Source organism: Pelodiscus sinensis, chromosome 14 (genome assembly GCF_052426305.1).
Source record: "Pelodiscus sinensis isolate ZL-2025 chromosome 14, ASM5242630v1, whole genome shotgun sequence".
Taxonomy (NCBI): Eukaryota; Metazoa; Chordata; order Testudines; family Trionychidae; genus Pelodiscus; species Pelodiscus sinensis.
This window is the reverse complement of record NC_143065.1, coordinates 38,863,564-38,888,014: the sequence shown is the minus strand read 5'-3', so window position 1 is coordinate 38,888,014 and position 24,451 is coordinate 38,863,564. Positions and strand designations below refer to the sequence as shown.

At 41.5% G+C, this 24,451-nt stretch overlaps 1 protein-coding gene across 8 annotated transcripts in view; it reads right to left on the bottom strand.

Moving 5' to 3' along the window:
* The window catches only part of ASB7 (ankyrin repeat and SOCS box containing 7), a 50,593-nt gene that overhangs the window by 24,869 nt on the left and 1,273 nt on the right, over nucleotides 1-24,451 (bottom strand). The window contains exons 2-5 of one of the 8 annotated variants that reach the window (XM_089782081.1): nucleotides 22,881-23,087; nucleotides 11,453-11,553; nucleotides 6,853-6,893; nucleotides 6,378-6,624 (exon numbers count right to left, since the gene is read on the bottom strand). In XM_089782081.1, coding sequence (XP_089638207.1) covers nucleotides 6,378-6,588 — 211 coding nt within the window. In that variant the 5' untranslated portion in view covers nucleotides 6,589-6,624; nucleotides 6,853-6,893; nucleotides 11,453-11,553; nucleotides 22,881-23,087. Of the gene's footprint in view, nucleotides 1-6,377; nucleotides 6,625-6,852; nucleotides 6,894-11,452; nucleotides 11,554-14,652; nucleotides 17,162-22,880; nucleotides 23,088-23,491; nucleotides 23,538-24,451 lie in introns of those variants that run through there. The other 7 variants (XM_075896944.2, XM_075896948.2, XM_089782082.1 and 4 more) reach the window with 7 other exon arrangements.

Sequence of the window (24,451 nt, the reverse complement as noted above, 5' to 3'; positions counted from 1 at the left end):
TGTCTAGATGCCTTTATATAGAACTTAGGTCAAAATTTTAAAGAGAGTTAAATTGTTTATTTCATTTAATAAACATAATCAACAAGAAAAAGATGAAGTTATGTTTAAACTCATGCACAGTTCTCCTAGCACTTTTAAGCTAATTGTTCAAACTTCTTTGTCCATCCAGTTCCTTTCCAGATCTGTAATGTCATGCTTCTTTCTCCCTGTTTTATTTTCCCTTGTGCTGCTGCTTGGTCTTAAAAAGAAGCATGTGTAGCAACATCTGCTGTCCCAAATTACAGATGTTTTGTGGTCTGGCAAGATGGTGTTGTTTTTAGGGTGTAATACTGTATTAGGTAAAGAGTTACTCTGTGGTCTGTAGGATTTCCAAAGCATGTAAGATATATGTTATTCCAGATCATCTTGATAAAAGCCTGTTTTTATAAGATGAAAAGGTCTGTTCTGAATTTATAGTTTTACAAAAATTTAAGATTTTACAAGAATGTAAGCATCCCCTTATGGGGGGAGGGGGAAATCAGAGACATGGCAGTACTAAATTCACAAGTGATTGGAAAGGTCCTATTCTTCCCTCCCACCCCATATAGCTATTTTATATATGGTCAAATACATTAGCCAGACCAAGTTACCTAATTCCACTCTCAACTCCTAAAAACGATCACACCCCTTCACTCCAAATGAATTTTCACAAGTCTTTCCTTACATGCATTTAACATCTTACCTTTAGCCAGCTAACTGGGTTATCATTCTTATCCAGCTAGCAAGGCTGATAGAGGGTCATCTCCCTCCCTCTTTACCTATGTGCATCATTTTGTAATGTGCTCAGCTTCTACCAGTCTAAAGCCTGGAAACCCAAGTCCATTTCCCAATCCAAGTCTCCAAGTGTGCAAAGAGAGGAGCCATCCACATGGAAGACCATCCTTAATTTGACAGTACTGCATTTTGGCTGAGCAAAACCCTGACAGCCACATTGCTGCATTCTCACACTTCATTCATTGCATTTTATCAGACATAAATTCAGTGTTTGAAAGGAAAGGTGAGGAAGGGGGGCAGAGAGAAGTATGATGGAATGACCCTTCTTCCAGAAGGTCAAAGAATAAAATATTGCTCCCTCTGGAGGCTGTCAACACCTCTCCTAATGTGGATTGTTGTGTGGCTTGCTTGGGACAAACACTCTCCCTACCACATACATACATACACACAGCAGTGCTCCCTATAAGCTGGATACTTGTGTGGCCACTCAGGAGAGATTCTAATGCTGCCCAGCTAATTAGCAGAGCAACTACAGATAGATTTTTGTTTCTACTGGTGTCGGACATGCACGTCTTGATGCACATAAAATTTATTCTGTACACGGTTGGGAAAAAAATCGCATATGGATAGAAAAGATTAGAGGGAACACTGACACACAGGCAACTGCTATATTTCTCATCCATAGCAGCCTGGGGAGTAAGATACAAAGTCCAATCTTAAATTCCAAACAACAACTATGGAGGTGTAAGTGGAGTTTGCAATAGGATATGGCAACAAAATTGGTCAATGTAATGCTGGGCTAAACATACAGATGAATCCAGTCATAGAATGGGTAAGAAAAAGTTCTGCTTTATATGGGTCTCAAGTGTCCACACCTGGAATCATTTATGGACATCACCTCACCAGAAATATTGACAAATAAGGCAGAATTCAGAAGAGACCAACAAAAGTGATGAAGGAGCTTGAGAGGTTTTTTTCAAAAAAAATATAAAAAACAGGAAAGATTACGAGAGCCAAATAAGTATAGCATGGCTAAGCAATTAAAAATGGAGCAGTGGGGGAACAATCCACAAAGGGTATTAAGAAACAGGAAGTGTTACTGCCTGAGGTAAGTAAAGGGGGTAACTCTATATAATGAGATGAAATTAAGGACAAGTTTAGATTAAATATTTGGACAAAATTCCTCACAGCGAGCTGTATTAGACTGTGGACTAGTCTCTCAACAGAAGCAGCAGAAGCCGAAGCACTTGAGAAACTTAATAATGAAACTGGACAAATAGCTGCAGGGAGCAGCCCTGTACTGTTAGGAAGCAACTGGTATCTTTCCCAACCTGCTCTAAAACCATACCACTGTAGAGTCAAAAAACATAAAGATTAAAAATATTAATGATCAGCAGAAAAAAAAATTCTCCAGACTGCTCAGATAGCATGGTAGACCCTCTCTCAATTCACTCCATTCTGTTTGATCCAATCATCCGCTTAAATACCTGATTTTAATGTACAGTGATGTAATGTGTCTATGCTTTCTCTGTTTCTACACTCACCTAGATTAGCACTAGCAGTGTTTTTTTAATTAACGCCACTGGCTCTCAAACAAGGGTGCCCTTTTAAAAGTGTTTCCTCCCTTCTACCCTCAATTCAATTCAGTTACTCATAATGACATAAAGGCCAACCAAGTAGTAAGCTATGTAAGAGATAACCTCTGAAAAAAGTGAAAGAATCCAATCAACCGTGTAAACAAACCATATGACGACTAAGCTTTATGAAACCTATACGATGTACAGCGCCATATGGTAATGATATTTTAAATTCCCATTAAAATTATGGGTTTTTACTGGATCACTGGTACCAATTTTCTACTCAATTAAGAAGTCAGATCATTAAAAAGAAACCCAAAAGACAGCCCATTATTGTTAAGAAAGTGCTTTGCTGCCATCTTGTGGACAAACTATTATGAGCTGCACATTACGAGGATAAAAAGCACTTACACTATCTTGTACAAAAACTAGTTTTTTCCATTACCGCCATCCCAAAATAAAATTAATATTGGTGATATTGAAGTTAAATGTATAACCTTATTCATTCTAGGTTTCTCACTTTGCACCATCCTAAGTAACTATCCAACTCTGGAAAGTGAACTTTGTATGATGACCAGTTGTCTTACATCTGGACAGAATTTGTTTGGACACTCCTTGTGGTATGTTCCTTCTTTTCCCCCCCACCAAAAAATTCCAGGACTGTTACTAAGAGCAGGTCTACCCCGAAAATGCTGTAATGGTACTTCAACACTGTAGTGCTACAGAGAAAATGCTACAACATTGACAGGAGAGCTTCTCCTGTTGGCACAGTTAATCCACCTGCATGAGATGCAGTAACTATGTTGATGGGTAGCTATGTGTATTCCCTTTATTCCAGGCTTAATTCCTTCCAGACAGTTACCTGTAAGTACAAGGGTCACAAATATTTACCACATTGCTGCCTGCATGGGACCGCCTAAGACAATACTGGTGCAAGGAAGATCCAAGAAATGCATTAATCTTTATCCACAAGTCTAGGTGTTCAATATAGCCCATGGGCCAATTCTCTCTCACCATGGATCTGTGTCCCAGCAGGAGCTTTGGGCAGGCTCCCTGCGTCCACACTCCACAAGCCATTCAAAGCGGCTAGCTGCGGGGGCCATGGGTATCTTTGCTCACCACACAATCCTGTGGGAGGATGTCGCATGCTGCTCCCTTCCCCAGCACAATCTTGCAGCTTCCGCTGGCAACCACGCTTGTGGCTCAGACAGCATGGATGACCCCCCCTAGGGGCCAGCAGCCAGCCACTTTGAGCAGCATGGGTGATGTGGCAGGCAGGGAGCCTGCCTTAGGGTCTTGCTGGGCTTCTGGCCAGTTAACGTAAGTGCCCCCAGCCAGAGCCTGTACCTAACACTCTACCACCTCCAGCACCCAAACTCCCTACCCTCAATCGCAACCCAAACCCCTTCACCCCGCTCCTGCACCCATACCCCCTCTCAGAGCCTGCAATCCCATCCATTGCCTCTAGGTCACAACCCAAATCCCCACAGTCGCTCCTGAACCCCCACCCCAGGCCACGAACTCCTCCCAGATGCCACACTCCTCCTCCAAGTCAGAAACCTCTCCTGCATCTTGCACCCCTTCCTCTACCCCAATCACAACCCCCTTCACCCAAACTCCCTTCCAGACCCCACACCTCCTCCTGTAACTAACACCCACACCATTAGAATCTTCTTATTCAGGTGCCTAGTTACTCAACTTTGCAGTTCCTTCAACTGCATTCTGCACTGCTGCCAGGAAAAGATTTTCATTTCAGATAACCTGGCAATAGGTTATTAAAAACAATAATTAAAAAGGGAAATATAGCAGCCAGTCAGTATCTATAAAAAAATAGTTATAAGAAGATATACTGAATAATGAAAAAACAAAGCATGTAAATCTGGAAAGAATGTCAACTTTATAAAATTGTCAAGATATTTATATATCGCAAATCAAATATTTGAAAAAAAAAAATCAGGAAATGCCAGAGTTAGGGTTGCCCATGCACCTTAAATTCTGATTCCTACATGTGGCATTTTCTAGCTTTCATTGGTTGACTTTGTAACTAGTATTCTTTTAAATATAGTTTTTGTATTGTTATAAATAGTCTATTACATATAACACACACCGGAGGCGTGATCTCATACACTGTAACATATGCGAGTAGTTCCTATGAATCAGATCGCTCGTGTAAGTCTCCATGGGATGGGAAGTTAGTGAAAATGTAGCAAACTATCTCTCTAATTTATGAACAGTGTTAGGAAGTTCAGGAGTCCCATCTAGCTCAGGGGTGGACAATAATTTTTGCAGGGAGGCCAATTTTGGTATTGGGTGTGGGCCAGCTCCATCCCAGAAAAGGTGGGGCCTCAAGCTGAAGAAGCAGTTCCCTTTAGGCACCATGTGCCCCTGGCAGGGGGAGACTTCATGTGCTCCCTTGCCCTCAAGCCAATCAGACCTAGGGGGCAGAGGAGTGCAAGAAGTCTCTCGCCCCTCACCTCCGCCCTGCCAGTGGTGCACAGCACCTAGAAGGAACCACCAACCATTTTGAACAGCTGGCAGTTCCCTCTAGGTCAGTGGTTCCCAAACTTTTTGGCATCACGCCCCCCCTTTTGATTTTTGAAAAACCCTCACACCCCTCCCCGCCCCAAAAAATAGCAGCAAAACTTGTTGGGGGAGGGGAAGGTTGGGTCGCCTCGCACCTCTCCTCTGGAATTTCTTCACGCCCCCCAGTTTGGGAACTCATGCTCTAGGTGCTGTGTGCCCCTGGTGGGAGGAGGAGACTGCACGCTCCCCGCCCCCAGGCCAATTGGGACTTGCAGGCGCGGGAGTGCGCGAAGTCATTCACTGTTCAAAACCGCTAGCAGTTCCCTCTCACTGAATCAAATTGCCTTGCAGGCCAGAGCCAGCCTGCAGGCCAGATCTTGCCCACCCCTGATCTAGCGCTTTTTTGTCAGAAAGAAAGTTTAATGCCGGGGTGGGGAACCTGTTTTGGGTTGGGGACTGCTGACCCACAGAAAAATTAGTTGGGGGCCACACAAGTCAAAAGCAAAAACCAAAATGGTGGGTTTTTGCTTTTGACTTGTAAATCACTGAGGAATGGAGGGGAGACTGCAGGGTGAAGGGAGCACCACTGCAGGCTCCCCAGTGCTGGGGGAGAACCCTGAGCCTCAGGAGCTGAATCCAGGCAAGCCAACAGGCCACATTCAGCCCCTGGGCCATAGGTTCCTCAGCCCTGATTTAAAGGGACGGAGTTCAGTTAAAGACCCAGAATGCTCATCTCTCTCATTTCGTACGCTGTTCACTGCAAGGACAACAAACTCAACCCAGTGACCTCAGAAGTCAAGGAATTTTTGTAAAAGCCTAAAGGTAAGGAGTGCTCCATTATTAGTGATGTGCTTTGTCTCAATTATTTTTAAATAACTCAAGAAAAAGTGTTTCCATCCCTTTTCTTAAAAGACTTCCATATTTCAACAGAAGTCAGTAAAAGTGATATTTACCTTGAACTTTACTTCCATTTATTCTCTCTTATACTACCCTAACCAATTGCTGGTCTTTGATGCCATGCCCTTCAAATACTGAATTGATAGTTATAATTATGGTCTTGCTTTCCTGTGAAAAAAGGTGCATTCCTAACTCAAATTAGCTAACTTGAGGTAAAATCCTAGTAAAGACAAACCGCCTTGTGCTTTTCACGTGAGTTATTAGATCAAGTTAAAGTCTCAGGAAGCCTAATCTTTAACATGACCAACTGACACAGGTTAGAACTATAAACTGCTTTGTGCTCAGCAATCACTAGGATTTTGTCTACCATTTGCTTATTCGTTTTGATAATTGCTTCCTGGCAATTTTGAAAACTAATGAACTGAGATAAAAGGCTCAACAGTTTGCCAGCTCATTTAAGAAGCCAACATCCTAAATGAGTAGCGTGGAGAAGTGGAGACAGGAACAAAGAACCACTCCCAAGAAACAAAGAAAACTAGAAAGTTACTTCAGAAATAATCTGATATCAATCTGGAATTGAAAGACTTTTGAAGGGAATCCAAGACCTTTTATCTCTGTGCAACTCACCTCCGTGTTCAAGGAATACGCGAACACATCTCTCTTTCCCTCTTGCTGCAGAGAAATGAAGCAAGGTCCAGCCATTTGCATCTCTGCCATTTGGAGAATAGCCCTGTTCCAACATCTTGCGCACTGTGTGAACATCCCCAGCAGCTACTGCAGCCTGAATCTGCAACTCTTCCTGTAGTTCAGGGTTTCTCCGACAGTGATGGTGTAACATCCTAGCTGAATCTGCTTCTTACAAAACAATATTCACCTTTAATCAACACAGAGCATACAGAAATTAGAATTGGGGATTGGAAAACAGAAGATGCCTTAAAAAAAGGACTCATTACAAATGACACCATGCAACAAGTCTTCCAATATACACCCAAACCAAGACCTTGATAAGCATAGGATCAAAGACAGCCAGACAAAATGACGAGGAAACAGAGATGGCTGTAGGATTTCTAATTTTTTCATCCCAACAGAAAGGAATACTTACAAAGTTTGGGATGCCTTTAGCAGTGTACAAAGTTCTTTTTACTGTAACGACAGTGTATTAGAATGAATAATCAACAATAAGTTAAGCTTAAAAAAAAAAACTTTAATGACCGATCATTGTGTGAAGTTTAATGCATGCAATTCTGGAGCTATAATGCCAACTATACCTTTAGTTGAAGAACTCAGTAAATACGTTATGGCTAAGGACTTACCAAATTCATGGTGCATTTTGGTCAATTTCACCATCATAGGATTTTTAAAATCATACATTGTATTATTTCAGCTATTTAAATCTGAAATTTCAATCTTGTTAACAGTTGGGGTCTTGACTCCAAAAGGAGTTGTGAGGGGGAGTCACAAGGTTATTGTAGTACTGGTTGTGATGCTGCTCCGCTTTCTTCTGCACTGCTGCTGGAAATGGCACTGCCTTCAGAGCTAGGCAGCTGAAGAGCAGTGATTGCTGTCTGGGAGCCCCGCTCTGAAAGCAGACCTACCATCAGCAGTAGCACAGAAATAAGGATGGCATGGTATGGTATTGCCATCCTTACTTCTGTGTTGTTGCCTGAAAAGATAGGCAGTTACAGAGTTTGCAAGGTACAGGCAGTCCCCGAGTTACGCGGATCCGACTTATATCGGATCCGCAGTTATGAACGGGGCTATTCTCGCCCCGGAGGTCGGGAGCGGCGGGACATCCAGATGCGCCGCGGTCCCGCCACCCGTGTCCTCCGGGGGGAGAAAAGCTGCTCCCCGTCTCCCTGGTCTGCTGGGGGGGGGGGGGGGGCGCAGCTAGTGGGCCCCCCCCGCAGCAGACCAGGCTTTTCTCCAGACGCCTGTGGTAGAGCAGCTGGGGCGCTGCCGGTTGGTCCCGCAGCGCCACTCTGGGCACTACTGGACCAACCCGGCAGCACCCCAGCTGCTCTGCCCCGGGCTTCCTGGAATCAGCCGCTGATCAGTTTCAGCAGCAGCTGATTTGGGGACGCCTGGGGTTCTAAGTTGAATCTGTATGTAAGTCGGAACTGGCGTCCAGATTCAGCCTGTTGAAACTGATCAGCGGCTGATTCCAGGAAGCCCGGGGCAGAGCAACTCTGCCTTGGACTTCCTGTAGTCAGCCGCTGGTCAGTTTCAGCAGCGGCTGAATCTGGACGCCAGTTCCGACTTACATACAGATTCAACTTAAGAACAAACCTACAGTCCCTATCTTGTACATAACCCGGGGACTGCCTGTATTCCTATTTTTTATACATACTGCATACCATATCCCACAGAGAGGTAACCCTATTATGGAAGGCTCAAAAGAAGAAAGCAGCAGTATCAGAAAGTTAAGTGCTGAGCAACAGAAGAAAACTCAGATATTCAGATACACTAAGACAGCTAGGGGAGAGCTCTTTTCAGAACAAGACATTTTAGTCTTTAAAGTTACTGATGTTCTCAAACAAAAATTAGGTTTTTTGAAATTAGTTCTTTAAAAAAAAAAAAAAATCCACATTACCGTGTCTCTTTAAAACAAGGTTGCCAGACTACATCATCCCACCTAACAGTTTAAATAGGCTAAATTATGTATGTTAAATAAAGGGATTAAATCTGCCTATAGGTCATTCAAGAGATATCTCTCTCAATGAGGTTCTTGTACTCTCATTGGCCATCCATTTCCTATTGTGCCAGATATATATACAGTTGAGAGATAAGTGAAAAAGTCAAACATTGCAACTCTTTCTGTATAAGGCCCCTGATATCCATTCTTCTCTCAATAAGGTTGTGTCTGTTGCAAGAAGTTATTACTAATGAGCATGCTGCCTTCAGAACTCTGTTGCAAGAATGCAGAAAGAAAGAGTACAAGACATGTACTCAGAAGTTACTGGTAGCCACCTAGAGACAGGCTGGATTTAGACATTTTGAACACGTTTCTATTTTGATAGTTATACGATTAACTAAAAAGTTCACACAAAAGCTGTTTGCACAAAGCTAGTTCAGAGTTTGCTTATGATTCCTTCTACTGTGGCATTATTTAAGACTACATTTATTTAGTTAGTTAGTTTTAATTTTTTGTAAAGAGGGAACAGATTAGATATTTACCTCCCTTTTGTAAATGCTCTCCTGGGGTAGAGTATAATAATGGTCATTGTAAAGAATACCAGAGCTCAAATAGTTAAGTAATGTTTAAATTAGTTTCCTTTAATGTGCTGAGTATGGAGAAACAGATGTTTTCAATTAAAAGTGTTAACATAAGGTCACCATGGTGAAGAGTTATAAGTAAGGATATTAAATATTTGTAAATTCAATAGTCAATTAACCTCATGAATTCTTATTGGTTACTCGACTATTCTATAGTCACCGGGAGTGAGGCTGGCAGTCAGTGCGCTCCAGTCTCACTCCCAAGGAGACCTCTGCCACTCTGTGCTGAAGCCTCTGTATCAGAGGCAGCAGCATGAGGTACCAGGCAGGAGCTGGACTGCAAGGGGAGCCAGTTTAAAAACCAGCTCCCCTCATGGGCCAACTGCCTGTTGCCCTGCACTGCTGCCTCTGAATCAGAGGCAGCAGCACTGGGTGGTAGCAACCCCTGTCCAGGAGGGGACCTGAGCTCTCAGACCCAGTCTGAGTTGGAACTGAGCCAGGCTGCCTGCCTCTTAATACAGTTTAAATGCAGAGCTGCAGCAAGGGTAGGTCCCGGACCTGGCACAAGCCAGGACTGAGCCAGACTACTGGCCAGCTTGCTAAAATCTTTACTGGCAGGAGAGGGGGACGGGGGGAAATGCAAAATGCATGCAATCGATAGCATGAACCTATAAGCCTTTGCTTATAGGTTAATCAACTATACTATTACATCCCTAGTTAAAAGCTATACATTAATTCCCTATTTTACTCAATTTCTTAACACAGTAGGATTTAATGTATAAAGTAACCAACCCATGGAATAAATTATCAGGGTAAGAGATGGGATGGGAGTAGAAAGCATTAAGAATGTTTAAAACCTTTTTCTGGAGAAAGAGCAGGAAGAGAATACAATTGGGAAGTGGGGCAAGAGTACATGAAAACAGATTTTGGATCAATCAAAAGAGTTATGGGATTTACAGCTATTATTTTTGACAATTTTTCCACTCACATCCCTGTAATGTCTCTGCCATATACCCCATCCTCTGCTCTATCATTACTATCTTATTTCCTTCTTCCAGTGTTTCCGTCTTAACATCCCCACTTTTTAAAAAAGCAGGTGTTCATAGTATGTACTAAATTGTCTGCGGTTATGGTAAAAAGAGTTGCTATAAAAACAGCACCTGCTTATTCTGCTCCTGGAGAGTATTCAAATTTTGCTTAATCTAGTGACAAAGGGCCTTATCCAAAGTCCACTGAAATCAATGGAAGTCTTTCCATTGATCCCAGTGGGCTTTGGATCAGGTTCCAAGCCCCTTTTTCCCTTTTATTTTTTTAAACTCCACTAAGAACATCAGAGCCAAGTCACCTCCCCATGAGAGAGCTGGATTCTGCCCTGGATCACATATCTACAGTACTGTTAATGAAGGTTGAACTGCAGGGCCAAATTATTCCCATCATTACATTTGTGCAAGTCTACTGAAAGCACTGAGAGTTACAAGCATAACTGAAGGTAGAAACTGTCTAGAAATAACTCTACTGGTGATATGCATAAGCCAGAAAAAAAATATATACATGCACCTCGACTCTCTGATTGGAGTCTGAAAAACTGGAAGTTATCAAAACCTATTTCTCAAAATGAGGGTTATGTCATTTTAGTGATTTCCATAACAACACCCATCACCCTGTCTACAATATCTCTTTGCACAGGAACAACAGTTTGAGGACACATTACTCCACGATAAAGGAGTACAATGCCTACTCACTCAAAAACAACAGACAGGTACTTTGGGAGAAAAGGGAAGGAAAGAAATGGGAATCTTTATTCAGAAACCAGCACTAAGTTTCCAAATATCATTTAAGGCAGCTGGATAAGAAGTAGAGATCTTCATCATACTGCTGAAGTCTCAGCTGGTAGGAATATTTGCAATGCAGTATTATAAAAAGCTGGCACTGACCCCACATGCTGCTTGCAGCCAGTGGGTATTAGTCAGATTAGCTAGACCAAACACATGCAGAGCAGAAAGACAAATTAAACCATTGGCAGCTTCTTTTACCACTTGTAGAGCCTTTACATTTATATTTCACCTCCTCTACCAATACTGAAACTCAAATTATGCCATGTGAGAATAATTAACATTTTGAGGTTTCGGGACAGCTGTATATACACACAAATGTGGAAACTACTTTCATGTTAACTTCAAAAATTCTTTCAAAATCCTGTTTAGGGTATCAAGCTTCGGACTAGGAGGGAGAGTTAATAGAAGGTTTGAACAATATGGCATTTGATATTTTCCAATATCGTTCACCTCCCTTAGAATATAATTGTATGTGGGTGGATTGCTACCAACTGGCTCTTCATGCAAGTTAAAGAAGCAAGAAAGGGATATAAGATGTACCTGGAAATTCCCTCTTGCCATGATTTGTACAGCATCACGCAAACAGATGGCAAAGCAAGTTAACTGATTTGCAAGTACAGCCTGGATGAATTCAATCCATTCCTGAAATATTACCTTACAGGAAGCTGTTGCTGTTTTTGATGTGTGTTCTACTCTTCATGGTCCTCATTAATGCATAATCTTGCCCGTATAATATTTCAAAGAAGCAGCCACTCCTTCAAAAGAATAATATATTCTTGTTAGATTCAAAAATAGATTAAATAGAAAGGGTTTGTCTGCTTTTACATGGCACCTGGTTTTAACCTCATGTCATCAGAATACTGTTAGGCTAAAAGGGGCACAAAGTGTCAAGTCAGTTTTTATAAGATGTTATAGTCTGATAGGTAGAGTTCAGTTAGACTGGATAATAGTGAATCAACCTGGCTATTTGTGTCTGGATGAAGGGGAAGAAAACAGATTTTTTTTTTGAGAAGGTAGAGGTTTCTCTTTTCCCCCAGTAAACAGAAGAATGAAAAACTAAGTTGAGTTCTCTCCTGAGGGGAGAAGGAGGAATGCTCCTCACCCCAAGCTATGGAATATGAGCAGAAAATCCAGCCAAAAGGCTAGAGTAGGCTCTACTGTCATAGTCTCACGCACCAACCCTTAAAGGATGCAGATTGTGAAAACAACTGGGCTGTGTCTACACTGGCAAGATTTTGCGCAAAATCTTGCCGCCTGTCCACACTGGCCGCAAGTATTTGCGCAAGAACACTGACTTTGTAATATACAAAATCAGTGGTTCTTACGCAAATACTCTGACGCTCCCGCTCAGGGATAAGCCCTCTTGGGCAAGTATTCTTGCGCAAGAGGGCCAGTGTAGACAGCAATGTTAATTTCTTGCGGAAGAAAGCCTGATGGCTAAAATGGCCATCGGAGCTTTCTTGCGCAAGAGAGCGTCTACACTGGCACGGATGCTTTTGCGCAAAAGCAAATCTTTTGCGCAAAGGCACATGCCAGTATAGACGCTCTCTTGCGCAAATACTTTTAACAGAAAAGATTTTCTGTTGAAAGTATTTGCGCAAAATCATGCCAGTGTAGATGCAGCCCTAGAGGACAGATTTAGCCCCTCCCTGCTAGGTACCACTGTTACCAAGTACTGAATTAGTTTTTAAAATGTTAGGAGTTAAAAGACAACCATTCTTTTTTAGACACAGTAGCTGCACCTTCTTTCCCACTTCCACTCCCAAGATTCATTTTGTCCTAGTCCATGGCCTCATAGATCTATTATTTAATATGGTTCAGCACATAAGAGCAATATCAATGCTGTGTCTCATTGGAGCAAAAAACAGGACTATGTAGCACTTTAAAGACTAACAAGATGGTTTATTAGGTGATGAGCTTTCATGGGCCAGACCCACTTCTTCAGATCAAATAGTGGAAGAAAATTGGCACAACCATATATACCAAAGGATACAATTAAAAAAATGAATACATATGAAAAGGACAGAAGAGGGATGAGGGGAGGAGGTAAATGTCTGTGAGCTAATGATATTAGAGGTGATAATTGGGGAAGCTATCTTTGTAATGGGTAAGATAATTAATGTCTTTGTTTAGACCTAGGTGAAAAGTGTCTAATTTAAGTATGCGACCTTTCCCTTCTCCTCTCCCAACTCTCTCCTCTTTCTTCCCTGATGCAGATGTAGAAGTTTCTCATTCCCTCTAAATCTTCCGTTTGCCCTAGTGACAACATCCCATCTCCTCTTCTCCCTTGTAACCACTCTCACTCCCTCTTTTACTCTGCTCTAACCTCTCCTTCTTTTGCTCTTTACCTTCACTATTTAAGTATGAACGACTTAAATTCGACACTTTTCACCTAGGTCTAAACAAAGACATTAATTATCTTACCCATTACAAAGATAGCTTCCCCAATTATCACCTCTAATATCATTAGCTCACAGACATTTACCTCCTCCCCTCATCCCTCTTCTGTTCTGAAATTTGATTTGTCCTTTTCACATGTATTCATTTTTTTAATTGTATCCTTTGGTATATATGGTTGTGCCAATTTTCTTCCACTATTTGATCTGAGGAAGTGGGTCTGGCCCACGAAAGCTCATCACCTAATAAACCATCTTGTTAGTCTTTAAAGTGCTACATAGTCCTGTTTTTTGATTCAGCTACACCAGACTAACACGGCTACATTTCTATCACTTGTCTGATTGGAACCTTCACAATAATCCCTGGTATCATAAAACAAAGCTAAGGCTTTGCCTCTTCACTTTCTTAAATGTACTTCAGGAATATTTGTATTAAAGTCCAAAACAAACTTCTGAAAGTGTTACAGGATCAACATTGTCACTAAAAGGGCCATTCACTTGACTTGGACTTCATCCAGCACTATTTTCTCTCTCTGATTTCTCTGTTGCTGAGTTTCCCCCCTCCCCTCTGACTATCAGCTCCTCCCTCCCCATCACAATACCCTGTCAATCTGCCTTTGAGATTTTCAGCCCATAGACACTGATGACATCTCATATTCCCTCTGCACTCTCCTTTTCTCCACCTTCCCCCATTGATATAGCTGTCAATTCTCTCCATACTTCATTCACCACCCTTGACTCTTGTCCCATCTCAAGGTCCACCCTGCCAAACCCAACTCTGGCTCATCCCCACCATCCATTTTCTCCTGCTCTCCTATTGTGGAGCATTTCTGATGAAATATTTTGGCACATGAGTACAAATTCACTCTCTTCTCTTTCAATTTTGCCATCTTCCTAACTAAACAGCTCTACTTCTCCAACCCAGTGAATTCCATGCCCAGCACACCAGCCACCTTTTCCTCACTCAAACTCTCCCCTTGTCCTGCCTCCATTTCTCTAAAAAAATTCTTTCACGGAAAAGTTTACCAAAAAAAATTGCGACCTTTCCCTTCTCCTCTTCCAAATCTCTCCTCTTTCTTCCCTGATGCAGATGTAGAAGTTTCCCATCTGCTCATTCCCTCTAAATCTTCCATTTGCCCTAGTGACAACATCCCATCTCCTCTTCTCCCTTGTAATCACTCTCACTCTCTCTTTTACCTCTCCTTCTTTTGCTCTTTCCCTTCACTACACAAGCATGCTTTAGTCTTTCCCATGTTAATCTCATCACCCTTGACCTCATTTGCCTTTCTACTGCCCCATGTACCTTTCATCTAACCTCACTGAACACTTTTCTACAAATCTCTGGTATGGAACTGGGGGAGAGGAACATCAGACTCTCTCCAATCCAACTTTTCTGCCTCTCGCACTCCAGTGACCAAAAAAAAAACAAAAAAAAAACAAAAAAAAAAAATCACTCACCAAAATCTCATCCTCTTAATCCAAACAGTCACTTCTGCCACCATTGACCATGATTTTCTCCTTGATATTTCATTCTTCCTTGGCTTCTGTGACTGTCAACTCCTGGTTCTCCTCTTAGCTTTTTAATCTCTCCTTCAGCGTGTCCTTCAAAGGATACTCTTCATCCCCCATTTCTGTGACAGTTTTACGGGGCTCTTTGGTCCCCTTCTCTTTTCCCTCTACACTTCCTCTCTGGTTAACTTCATCCAAAAACAAACTCAACCATTCAGACAATTCATGGGTCAACCTCTGTACTCCAAACTTGTCTTTCAGTCCAAATTAAAATGAAGACCTTTCTCTCTGGCATCTCTTGTCAAGTCTGTCAGCTCAAGCTCAATATAACTAAAACAGAGCTCTTAATTTTTCTTTCAAAGTCTTCCCTGTTACCTTCATTTCTCAATCACTGCAGACGTTGTCTTGCCGATAACTCAGGCCCAAAACCTGGGAGTCATTTTCAATTTTGTCCTGTCTCCGAGTCCTCACATCAAGCTACCTCTAAATCTTACAGATTCCTTCTGCATGACATCTCTAAGATATGGCCTTTCCTAGCCATCCACACAGTAAAACGCTTGTACAGGGTCTCATCCATTTTACATCTCAATTACTGTGACATATGTCTCTCAAGCCTGGACAAATGCAAACTTGCTCTGCTCTTATTCTTTCGGAATGCTGGAAAGATCATCATCCTAATCTGACATTTTGACAATGTCATGTCTCTCTTTGCGTCCCTCCACTGACTTCCCCATCTCTATCCCAGCAAATATAAAGTTACTTGTCTTCATTTTGAAGGCCTATTACAGCCTATCCCCACTCTACCTTCCATTTCCCATTCATCATCAAGATGTTGATTCTCTCCCCGTTCCCAACTAATACACAATGCCAACCTCCATCCCCCGCCTTTGCACATTTCCAAACAAGCTCCTTCTTGTTTTCTCTCATACTGTCATTGGTGCATGGAAGGTGCTCCCCATGAACACATGCAAAATGAGCATGTTATCTTTATTCAAAACTGTTCTTTGCCCATGGCGCCTACAAAAAGTTTGCCAATGGTTAGGCTGTGTGCGCTGAGGCCACTGTCTTTCAAGCTGACCAATATAATCTCCTTGATTTATTGTGATCCTCATAAGTCCATATTCACTTGCTGTTGTTGGCCTTATACCTAGATTGGAAGCTCTTCAGAGTAGGAACCATCTTTTTTGTTATGTTTGTACATAGCCTAGAACATGAGGTCCTAGCCCATGACTAGGGCTCTTAGGCACTTCAGTAATAAAACAAATACTAAAAGGACCAATTATTCCACTATTTAGCAGATCATAGAAAGCAAAGCAACTGGCTTTTGTTTCTTATATTGTGCAACTGAGCTGATCTGAAATAGTTACAAGAGATGTGCAATTTTAGCTTACATTAAGTGACAGAAATTTTAAACACAGAACAACCAAAGCTTTGCATTCTAAAAGTAGCTGAAGAGAGAAACCCACAACGGTCCTACCATTACCTATATCTTTGCCTTCCAGAGTATAAAAAGCATCACACAACTAGAGAAATGATCAGAGACTTGCCATGACCTAATTCAATCACATTTCTAAACTTGTTTATGCATAACTGATCAGCCATTAGTTCTCTTTTTGTTTTTGCATGATTTTCACTTTAAAAAAAGCCACACATTTTCTATTAGCTGATATAAATTAGAACCGCACTGACTTCACAGACTTGAGACAAGGTAGCAACTTTCTCCAGGAGAAAAAAAAAAGTAACAAGTATTTTTTCCAGAGGAAAATAGCTGCATACGGCAAAAGTAAAATCTCCAACCTAAATGAAGAGTGACTTTACTAAGTGCAATAACTTAAGTTTGCCTATTAAAAGGATTTACAAAGATCCTTTGTAATAATTCACCAGATATCAGAAATAACAGTAACTAAAATCTGGCAATTTTTTCTTGATTATCTGCCAATATATGCGCTAATGTTGCCGAGATTATAATTTGAGAATTTTCTACATGAGTGTGTTCCTTATTAAATAAGTAAAAAACCAAAATGCAAATGGGAAATTCTGACATCGCTTAACAGGTTTTTCTATTACAGGCAGCTATAAGTTGGTGTTCATGAAAGCAAGGTCTGATACCAACAGTTATTGTGTCTTGCACATCTAAATAGCAAATTATGTACCAATCATCCCAAACCCGTGCATCAGATCTGTGGCTTGCTATTTTATTGCTGGCACTTTACCATACCCAGGCGGCGGCTTTGCTCGGGTGTCCCTGGTCTGCTGGGGCGGTCCAGCGGCTTTTCTCTCCGTCTCCCTGGTCTGCAGGGAGATGGGGAGCAAAGCCTCGGCGCACACCAGCAGTGGGACAGCCGCGGCGCGCCTGGACTGTCCTACTGCCCGCGTGCTCTGCGGCTTTGCTCTGCCCCAGGCTTCCTGGAATCAGCCGCTGATCAGTTTTAGCAGCAGCTGACTTGGGGACACCTAGGGTTCTTAAGTTGAATCCGTATGTAAGTCAGAACTGGCATCCAGATTCAGCCGCGGTTGAAACTGATCAGTTTCAGCAGCGGCTGACGCCAGTTCCGACTTACATACAGATTCAACTTAAGAACAAACCTACAGCCCCTATCTTGTACGTAACCCGGGGACTGCCTGTACATGATACTGCTATGTACGCATGAGACATTAAGTCTAAATCCCGGTCTCTCTTGTTGAAGTTTAATGTTCAATAACACTCTATTTTTAAAAAATATGAGCAATATTCTCTCTTCAGAACCCACTTTTCCATTACAAGAAGTTATCTGGCTAATACTGGCTAGTTTAAATGGCAATTTGTTCAAAATAAAAAATGTCTGTAATTGACAGTATTTTTGACACGTTTCTGACACCCTTCAATTGCTGCTCATTTTCTTTGGCTGCAGTCTATTAATGGTAGGGATTGCATCTTTCTGCATCTACCACATGATTATTGTGTTCTTGTACCACTTACAATAGCCGTTCCTATCATATCCCATTTTCATAAGCACCAAATAAAAAACTGATGGCGGCAGTATTTTGAGAAGCTTTATTATCCTGCTGTACTTCACAGTGGACACGCTGTGCTATGGTCCAGTTACACTTCAAGTTATGCAGGGTTTAGACAGGTTAAGTCCATGGAAGGGAGATCAAGTAATATTTAACTGCCACAGAATGTGGACTTGTGGAATCATTGGGAGACATTTTATCTCAGAAACAATAATGAAAAAAATCGTCCAAAATGGTATTGGTGACATTGCACCACTGTGTTTCAAAAAAACAAAAAACAAAAAAAACCCAACCTAGATTCACACATGGTCATTAAAAAAAAAAATCCAATAACTTCCTATAAAAAGTGACATTAGAGTCCAGCATGCTAGTCAAATTCTAACTTCTCTAGTTACTTTCTGCTTATTTAAATTTCCCCAGAAATTTCAATTGGCTAGGTATTCTTCACTTCCCGTCCTTAGCTGTTGTATGCTATTATATGCATTGCTAAATAGCTGTTGCGTTGTTACACTCCACAGGTGGATGCATTTCAATGGTGGTTGAAATAATACCTATATATTTCTCTCTGTCACATCGGTGCTGTAAGGCGTATTTTATGGGCCAGCTTTGAAAGAATTCGTAAGCTCAAGATCTCTGTGCTGGAGAGCAGCACAGGTAAGCAGTGCTTCTGTTGCTAATCAACCTCATGATTCCAGCTAAGAAAAGGGGAAGCTTTTACTAGTAGAACTCCCAACTGGAGTTAAAGCACTCAGGAGGAATCCAAGGGCATAGACCCTTATGGCTCCCTTGGAATAAGAACAATTTTAACAGTTTTGTGCAGCTACCTCTTCCCTTAGAATCACTATGAGAATTTAACTGACTGTAAGGCGAATCTGGCTCCGTGTGCCAAGTGTTTTGCAATCCTTACTTACAAGGTGTACGACTTATACACCTCTTAGGCCCAGTAGGGAACTTATTTACATTAAGAGAGAAGCAGTGATGTAACTGACATGAAAATTTGGACTCAAGAATCAAATACAACTGTGAGTAAATATAAATTTACATAACAATTCATACATAATTTAAACATACCACTCACAAAAAAATTAAGATTCTTTGTGTACAAGTTTTGCATGGGCACAACTGCCTGCAAAAAAGCACAATCAAATTAAAGCTGCTTGTAGTTTCCCATGGAACTGATGTGAACATGTGACTTTGTAGTGATGTTAAACAGTTAACCGCTAAGCCCTATGGGAAAGCATGAAGCTTATTCATATGCTTACCAGTTAACCACCAGTTGCTGGTGAACTCCAGCAGCAGCCAGTAATTCTGAACTGAAGCAGCTCTGGCTGCAGAGGGGCTAGCGGGCCAGGTGGTGGAACCCCAAGGCTACTGCAAGACCTTAGCGATGCTGCGAGACTAGGTGGCAGGCCCTTCTAACCATTGACCACCCCTAGACTTCTACCATTTAAATATCTGAACAGAGACACTTCAATGAGAATCAACAAGCAGAGAAAGATATTTTGATATGAACTGAAATAGCCAATCATTCTTAGAATATTTCTAAACACAACTAATGCAGAATAAAAATAAATAGCATTTATATAACCTGTTTCATCATCCAAAGATCTCAACTAAAGATTTATATTTGCTAAGAGTCTCATTTTAGAATGTTATAAACACTTCAGTGGAAACCATACAATGGATCACTTGCGTGGATAACACAACAGTTTTTCACTCAGTGTAATTCTAAAAGCTAATGCTGAGGGCTCAACAATGAAAGACAGTTTCAGTCAGCAAGTCTTCAGGTGTCAAAGCCTAGGTCTACACTAGGGAGTTATTTTGAAATATTTCCCCTTATTTCAAAACAAGTAAAGCGTCCACAGTACCAAGCCCATTATTTCAAAATAATGGCCTCGTTATTTTGAAACAACAACTTTTGCTTTCCTTGGGGAATAAGCTTATTTCAAAATAATGATTTTTGGGAGTTATTTTGTAAAATTATTTTGAAATAATTTCCTAGTGTAGACATGTCCTAAGAGTCCACCATAAAGTGCAGGGAGGGAAGAGGTAGTTTTATACAACTAGAAAGTAAAACACAAAAAAACTACTTATCTTGTATATTTGTGTGTGCAATCTTCCTTCTACCTAGGAAATAGCTGTACTTGTAATACACGGTTCTTGCTCCAGAGATTCTGATTTTGCCTTCAGTTCCTAACCTTGCTTCATTACTTGTCCTAGTCATCAAGTTTCAATTGGCAGTTAATTCCCTAATTGATAGCGATCACCTTCATAAAACTATCTGTCACGAACTTTGCTGAATTAGTATTTCACAAAATCAAAAAAGTAATGCTTGCTGTTCACCCAATGAATGAATCCCGAAGAACTAAGGATTAAGGAGGGGGAAAAATAGTACATCTATGCTAGGAGTTTGCACCAGTGTAGCTATATCAGTGAAATTATACTGGTGAAAGACTCGGTCAAGTAGAAAAAGCCCCTGGGTGCACATAGAATATGTTTGCTGGACATATTCAGTAACAGTAAGGGTATGATTTTGAACATACATCATAATCATGAAGGAAGGTAACAGAGTACTTCCTCATAATACTTTTAGAAAATCATATAAATCTTATTTGACTTGCATGATTGTGGATTTTTTTTGTTTAGCCATTGACATATAACAAGTATGTCTGACAATGGCGAACATGAACTAAGAATCATCTGTACTAGCAAAGTGATCAATTGTTAACCAATATTGCCAGCAAAAATAATAGTCCCTCTGAAAATGGTGCTGAAAAAAATATGACTGCTAGTGAAGACTGGGTCAAATTCATTTCAACACACTTCAAAAGTGTAATAGACCCTAGTACTGATATTTCTGTAACAGAGAAAAGCTCAGCCTCCTTTACACTTGCATTTTCAGCACTGAATATCAGAAAACCATTGCCAACAGTAGGTCATTTCCCTAATGTAGATAGACCTAAAAGCTACACTGTGGTATATTACAAATTAAATACAACAATGACTTCAAATGTATTCAATTTGGTTTTCTCCTTCTCTACTACAATGCACAGCCTCCTTCAGGTAAATGTAAAGTATACATTTTTTGAATAAGGAGAGAGAATATTGTTAGATGCAAATTGACAATGAAAACAAATATAAACAGGAGTTCAATCAACACTACAAAAAGGATGGCTCCACAGTATCCTTTGAAACTATCATCTACAGGGATGGGGAACCTATGGCCCAAGGGATAGATCCAGCCCTCTGATTAACTTGATCCATCCCACGGCAACTGCAAGTCTCCACAGCAAAGGCCAGAAGCCCCAAACCTTGGTGCCCCTACCCTCATGGGGCTGTAGCATGATGCATGCTAAATTAAGTTTGAGCGAGTGGCATTTGTGTGTCTTGAGAACTCAATGGTTTGTATACCAATACAGTTACTATGAGAATAAGGGTAAATTTGACAAGCTGAGAGACTGGAAGTAGGGATGTAATAGTGTAGTTGTAATAGTGTAGCAAAAGCTTACTGGATAATGCTATAGACTATACGCATTTCCCCTCTCCTCCCCACCCCCCGGCCAGTAAATTTTTTAGCAGGCTGGCCAGCAGCCCAGCTCAGTCCTGTCTCACGCTGGGTCCAGGACCCACCCCCACTGCAGCTCTGCATTTGAAGTATATTAGGAGCTAGGCAGGCAGGAATCCCAGCACTGGATTCCGGATTGCACTGGATCCAGGAGCTCAGATCCCCACCCAATGAACAGGGGCTGCTGCCACCCTGCGCTGCTGCCTCTGTATCACAGGCAGCAGCACGAGGTGACAGGTAGACAGTCCATGAGGGGAGCTGGTTTTTAAACTGGGTCCCCTTGTGGACCATCTTCCGCCTGCAGTGCAGGATAGCAGGGGGCTCCTTGGGAGTGGGACCGGAGTGCACTGGCTGCTACCCCACACCTCGGGACTATAGAGCTGAGAAACCGAAAATAATTCATGGGGTTACTCAACTATTCAACTGACCAATATTTAACATCCTTAATTGGAAGTGGTGCAAGGAAGAAGTGGTTTTTGAAGGAAAAAAGTAAAAAGAGAGGAATCATTTCAAAGATTAAAATGTCACCTGGAGCCCCAGCAGGGAGTCTTGTACATTTCAAGAGGTGGAATGCCACTGCTATGCCCCTGCCCTCTCCCATGGAGCCAGCTCCCCCAGCACATCCTCTCCCCACCCTTGCTGATAAAGGCAGCAAGGAAGGAGAGCAACTAGTTGATTAGTCATTTACATTCCTATTCTGTGCAAGAAGTTTTTACTGTAAATAGTTGAAAAAATCATTTAAATAAGACATAAGCTTAAGCACTATCATCAGTGGAAACAGTTAAGTGACTTAAAATATTTAACCAGAATTTCTGACAGAAAAAGGAACACTTTCATTAAAACTATATACTAAGGCAGCTTTATATCTTCCAACTCCCTTGAACATGTAAACCCTTTAAAATCCTTCAGGAGAAAAACATTTTTGACTGACTGTGTATAAAAACAAACACTTTCCAGTAGCATTTTGAGTTGCAACGAACAATACTATTTGATTCCCCTGTGACTACGTCTGCAGAGACCAACATACATCAAGAGGATCTGAACTTGTAAACAATCAATTGATTAGTATTCAGTGTTCACAAACTAATGACAATACAGTCTGTACACACAGGCTTTTTACACATTAAGAATTACAGACATAATTATTAGTAAACCATCCAAATGCTTTTATTGTTACCTACTCTAGTAATAATTCTCAATCATTTCTCTTATCATGGAAGGTTTTCTTTGTGTGTATTGGTGGGAAGTAAGACAAGAAGAGAGATGTACACAATGCTTATTTTTAAATAAGGAGACCCAATTAACAATTGACATGGTGGGTTTGTTTGGTTTTTTTAAATAAAATTATTAAAGAGAGAAGCCACAAAAAGATCTTGAAGTTGCAACCTACAAAAAAAGTAAATAAATGTTTGGAGCTTATTTTATCAAATGAGAACGCAAAGTGCAGAACAAGACACAGAAAAGGGAAAAAGTTCATTCCCTATACTGCAAATTTTTGTTACTTTTTTAAGCCAAAGAGCAAATTGTTTTTTCTAAAAAAAACCAAAACAACCAAAACCCCCAAAAAAACCCCACCAAAAAAAACACCTAAGAGGGAAATCTAATCCTAGGTACTCACATAAAATCAGTCAAGAAAGCCAATAAGAACGGGTTCCATAAGCATCCAGACAAGCTTGTGTGGACATGCAGGGTTGGCTTGGGATACAAGATAAGAATGAAGGTGGATTATCACCTTTATACTGAGTGCCACTTTCAATTTTTCTTACAGTCTGTATCTTCTCCTTTGCATTCCCAGTTTGCAAGTCTCCCTTGAGTCAGCTTGAGCCTGAAAAGAGGGAGTTAATACTGTTAGATGAGTGAGAAGTGGAGGATAAAGGGAATTAGCATCCAAAACACTGTCAAGGTTGAAGTAGGGAGAATGAAGAGAAAGGAAGCACAGGGTATTTCCCCAAAGTGGAAACTGAAAAGAAGGAGTGAACCATATGGAATATTTGGGGTTTTAATGTGGGTAAAAAACCAGCAAGAGATTCTTCTCAAAGTATGGTCTCATTGTAATTGAAGTAAGGAACAAGGACCATTAATGGGTAGGCAGAAAATAACCGAAAAAATCAGAGTTTCTGGAGAATTATAAAAAGCAGGAAGGTAACTGTCCCCAAGTCCTCACCCAAAAACAAAGTCTTGGGGACCTCTGAGGAACAAAGGTTGGGCTCGGAGAAGAAGATTACCTACCAGGCATGGTTTTGAGGTCGCAACGCAGATGGTCCAGAACAGAATCCTAGGATAATGGTTAGGAATGTAAAATTCGGTTTCATTGATTAACTGGTTAAACATTATGTTTAACTGGTTAACTGTTTAGGGCTGGAGCAGCCCACCCACCACAAACAAGGGTTGCTATGACTGGCCATCTGATCCGAACAGTCCCCGTTTGTGGTGCACCACCTGGGCCGGGCCCACCACAGACAGGGGCTGTTCTGAACAGCCAGTCAGAGCAGCCAATCTGCAGTGGGTCCAGGAGCTGCTCCAGCCCCTACTGGTTAAACATTCATACGCCTAGTAATGGTGGATGGCTAGAGAAACATCTAAGATCAAGAAATGGGCTTTTACGGCCTAACCAAAATCTACAGCGTCATTTCTCAAATGTGGCCAACACAGGTTTTCTTACCCTCATAGCTTCCTAGCTGGTGATTGGAAAAATGGGGGGTGGGAAGGTACAACTCCTCTCTGGGGGGTCAAAAGGAGGGGTTGGGCCCTGCCCTGGAGATATGCACTCTAGAAGAGCAGAAATGCAGTGCAACTTCCCCCCTTTCCTAGGTGTGATGGAGCTCAGGCTTCTAGTGTCAGCCTTGAAGGGGCAGGCACAGGTTGTGGCCACAGGCCAGCAGGTTCGTCATGGACTCCACCCATGTTTCTGGACTTTGGCTGCACAGACATTGGTTGGGTTTTGGACTTCAGCTACTGAGTTTTGGGCTCACTCTCCCCTGCCTTCCCCCATTACCCTGAGCTCCCACTGCAGTCACTGGCCGCTCACCTATACATACATACCAATACCCCAGTCCTTGATACCTCCCTACCCACCTTTCCATTCAAGGCTTAATTTATCCTTCACCTACCAGGGCTGAATAAGTCTGTGATGGAAAGTGATATTTGTAAGTTAATATAACTTTTTACTGCCTCCCAACTAGCCAATAA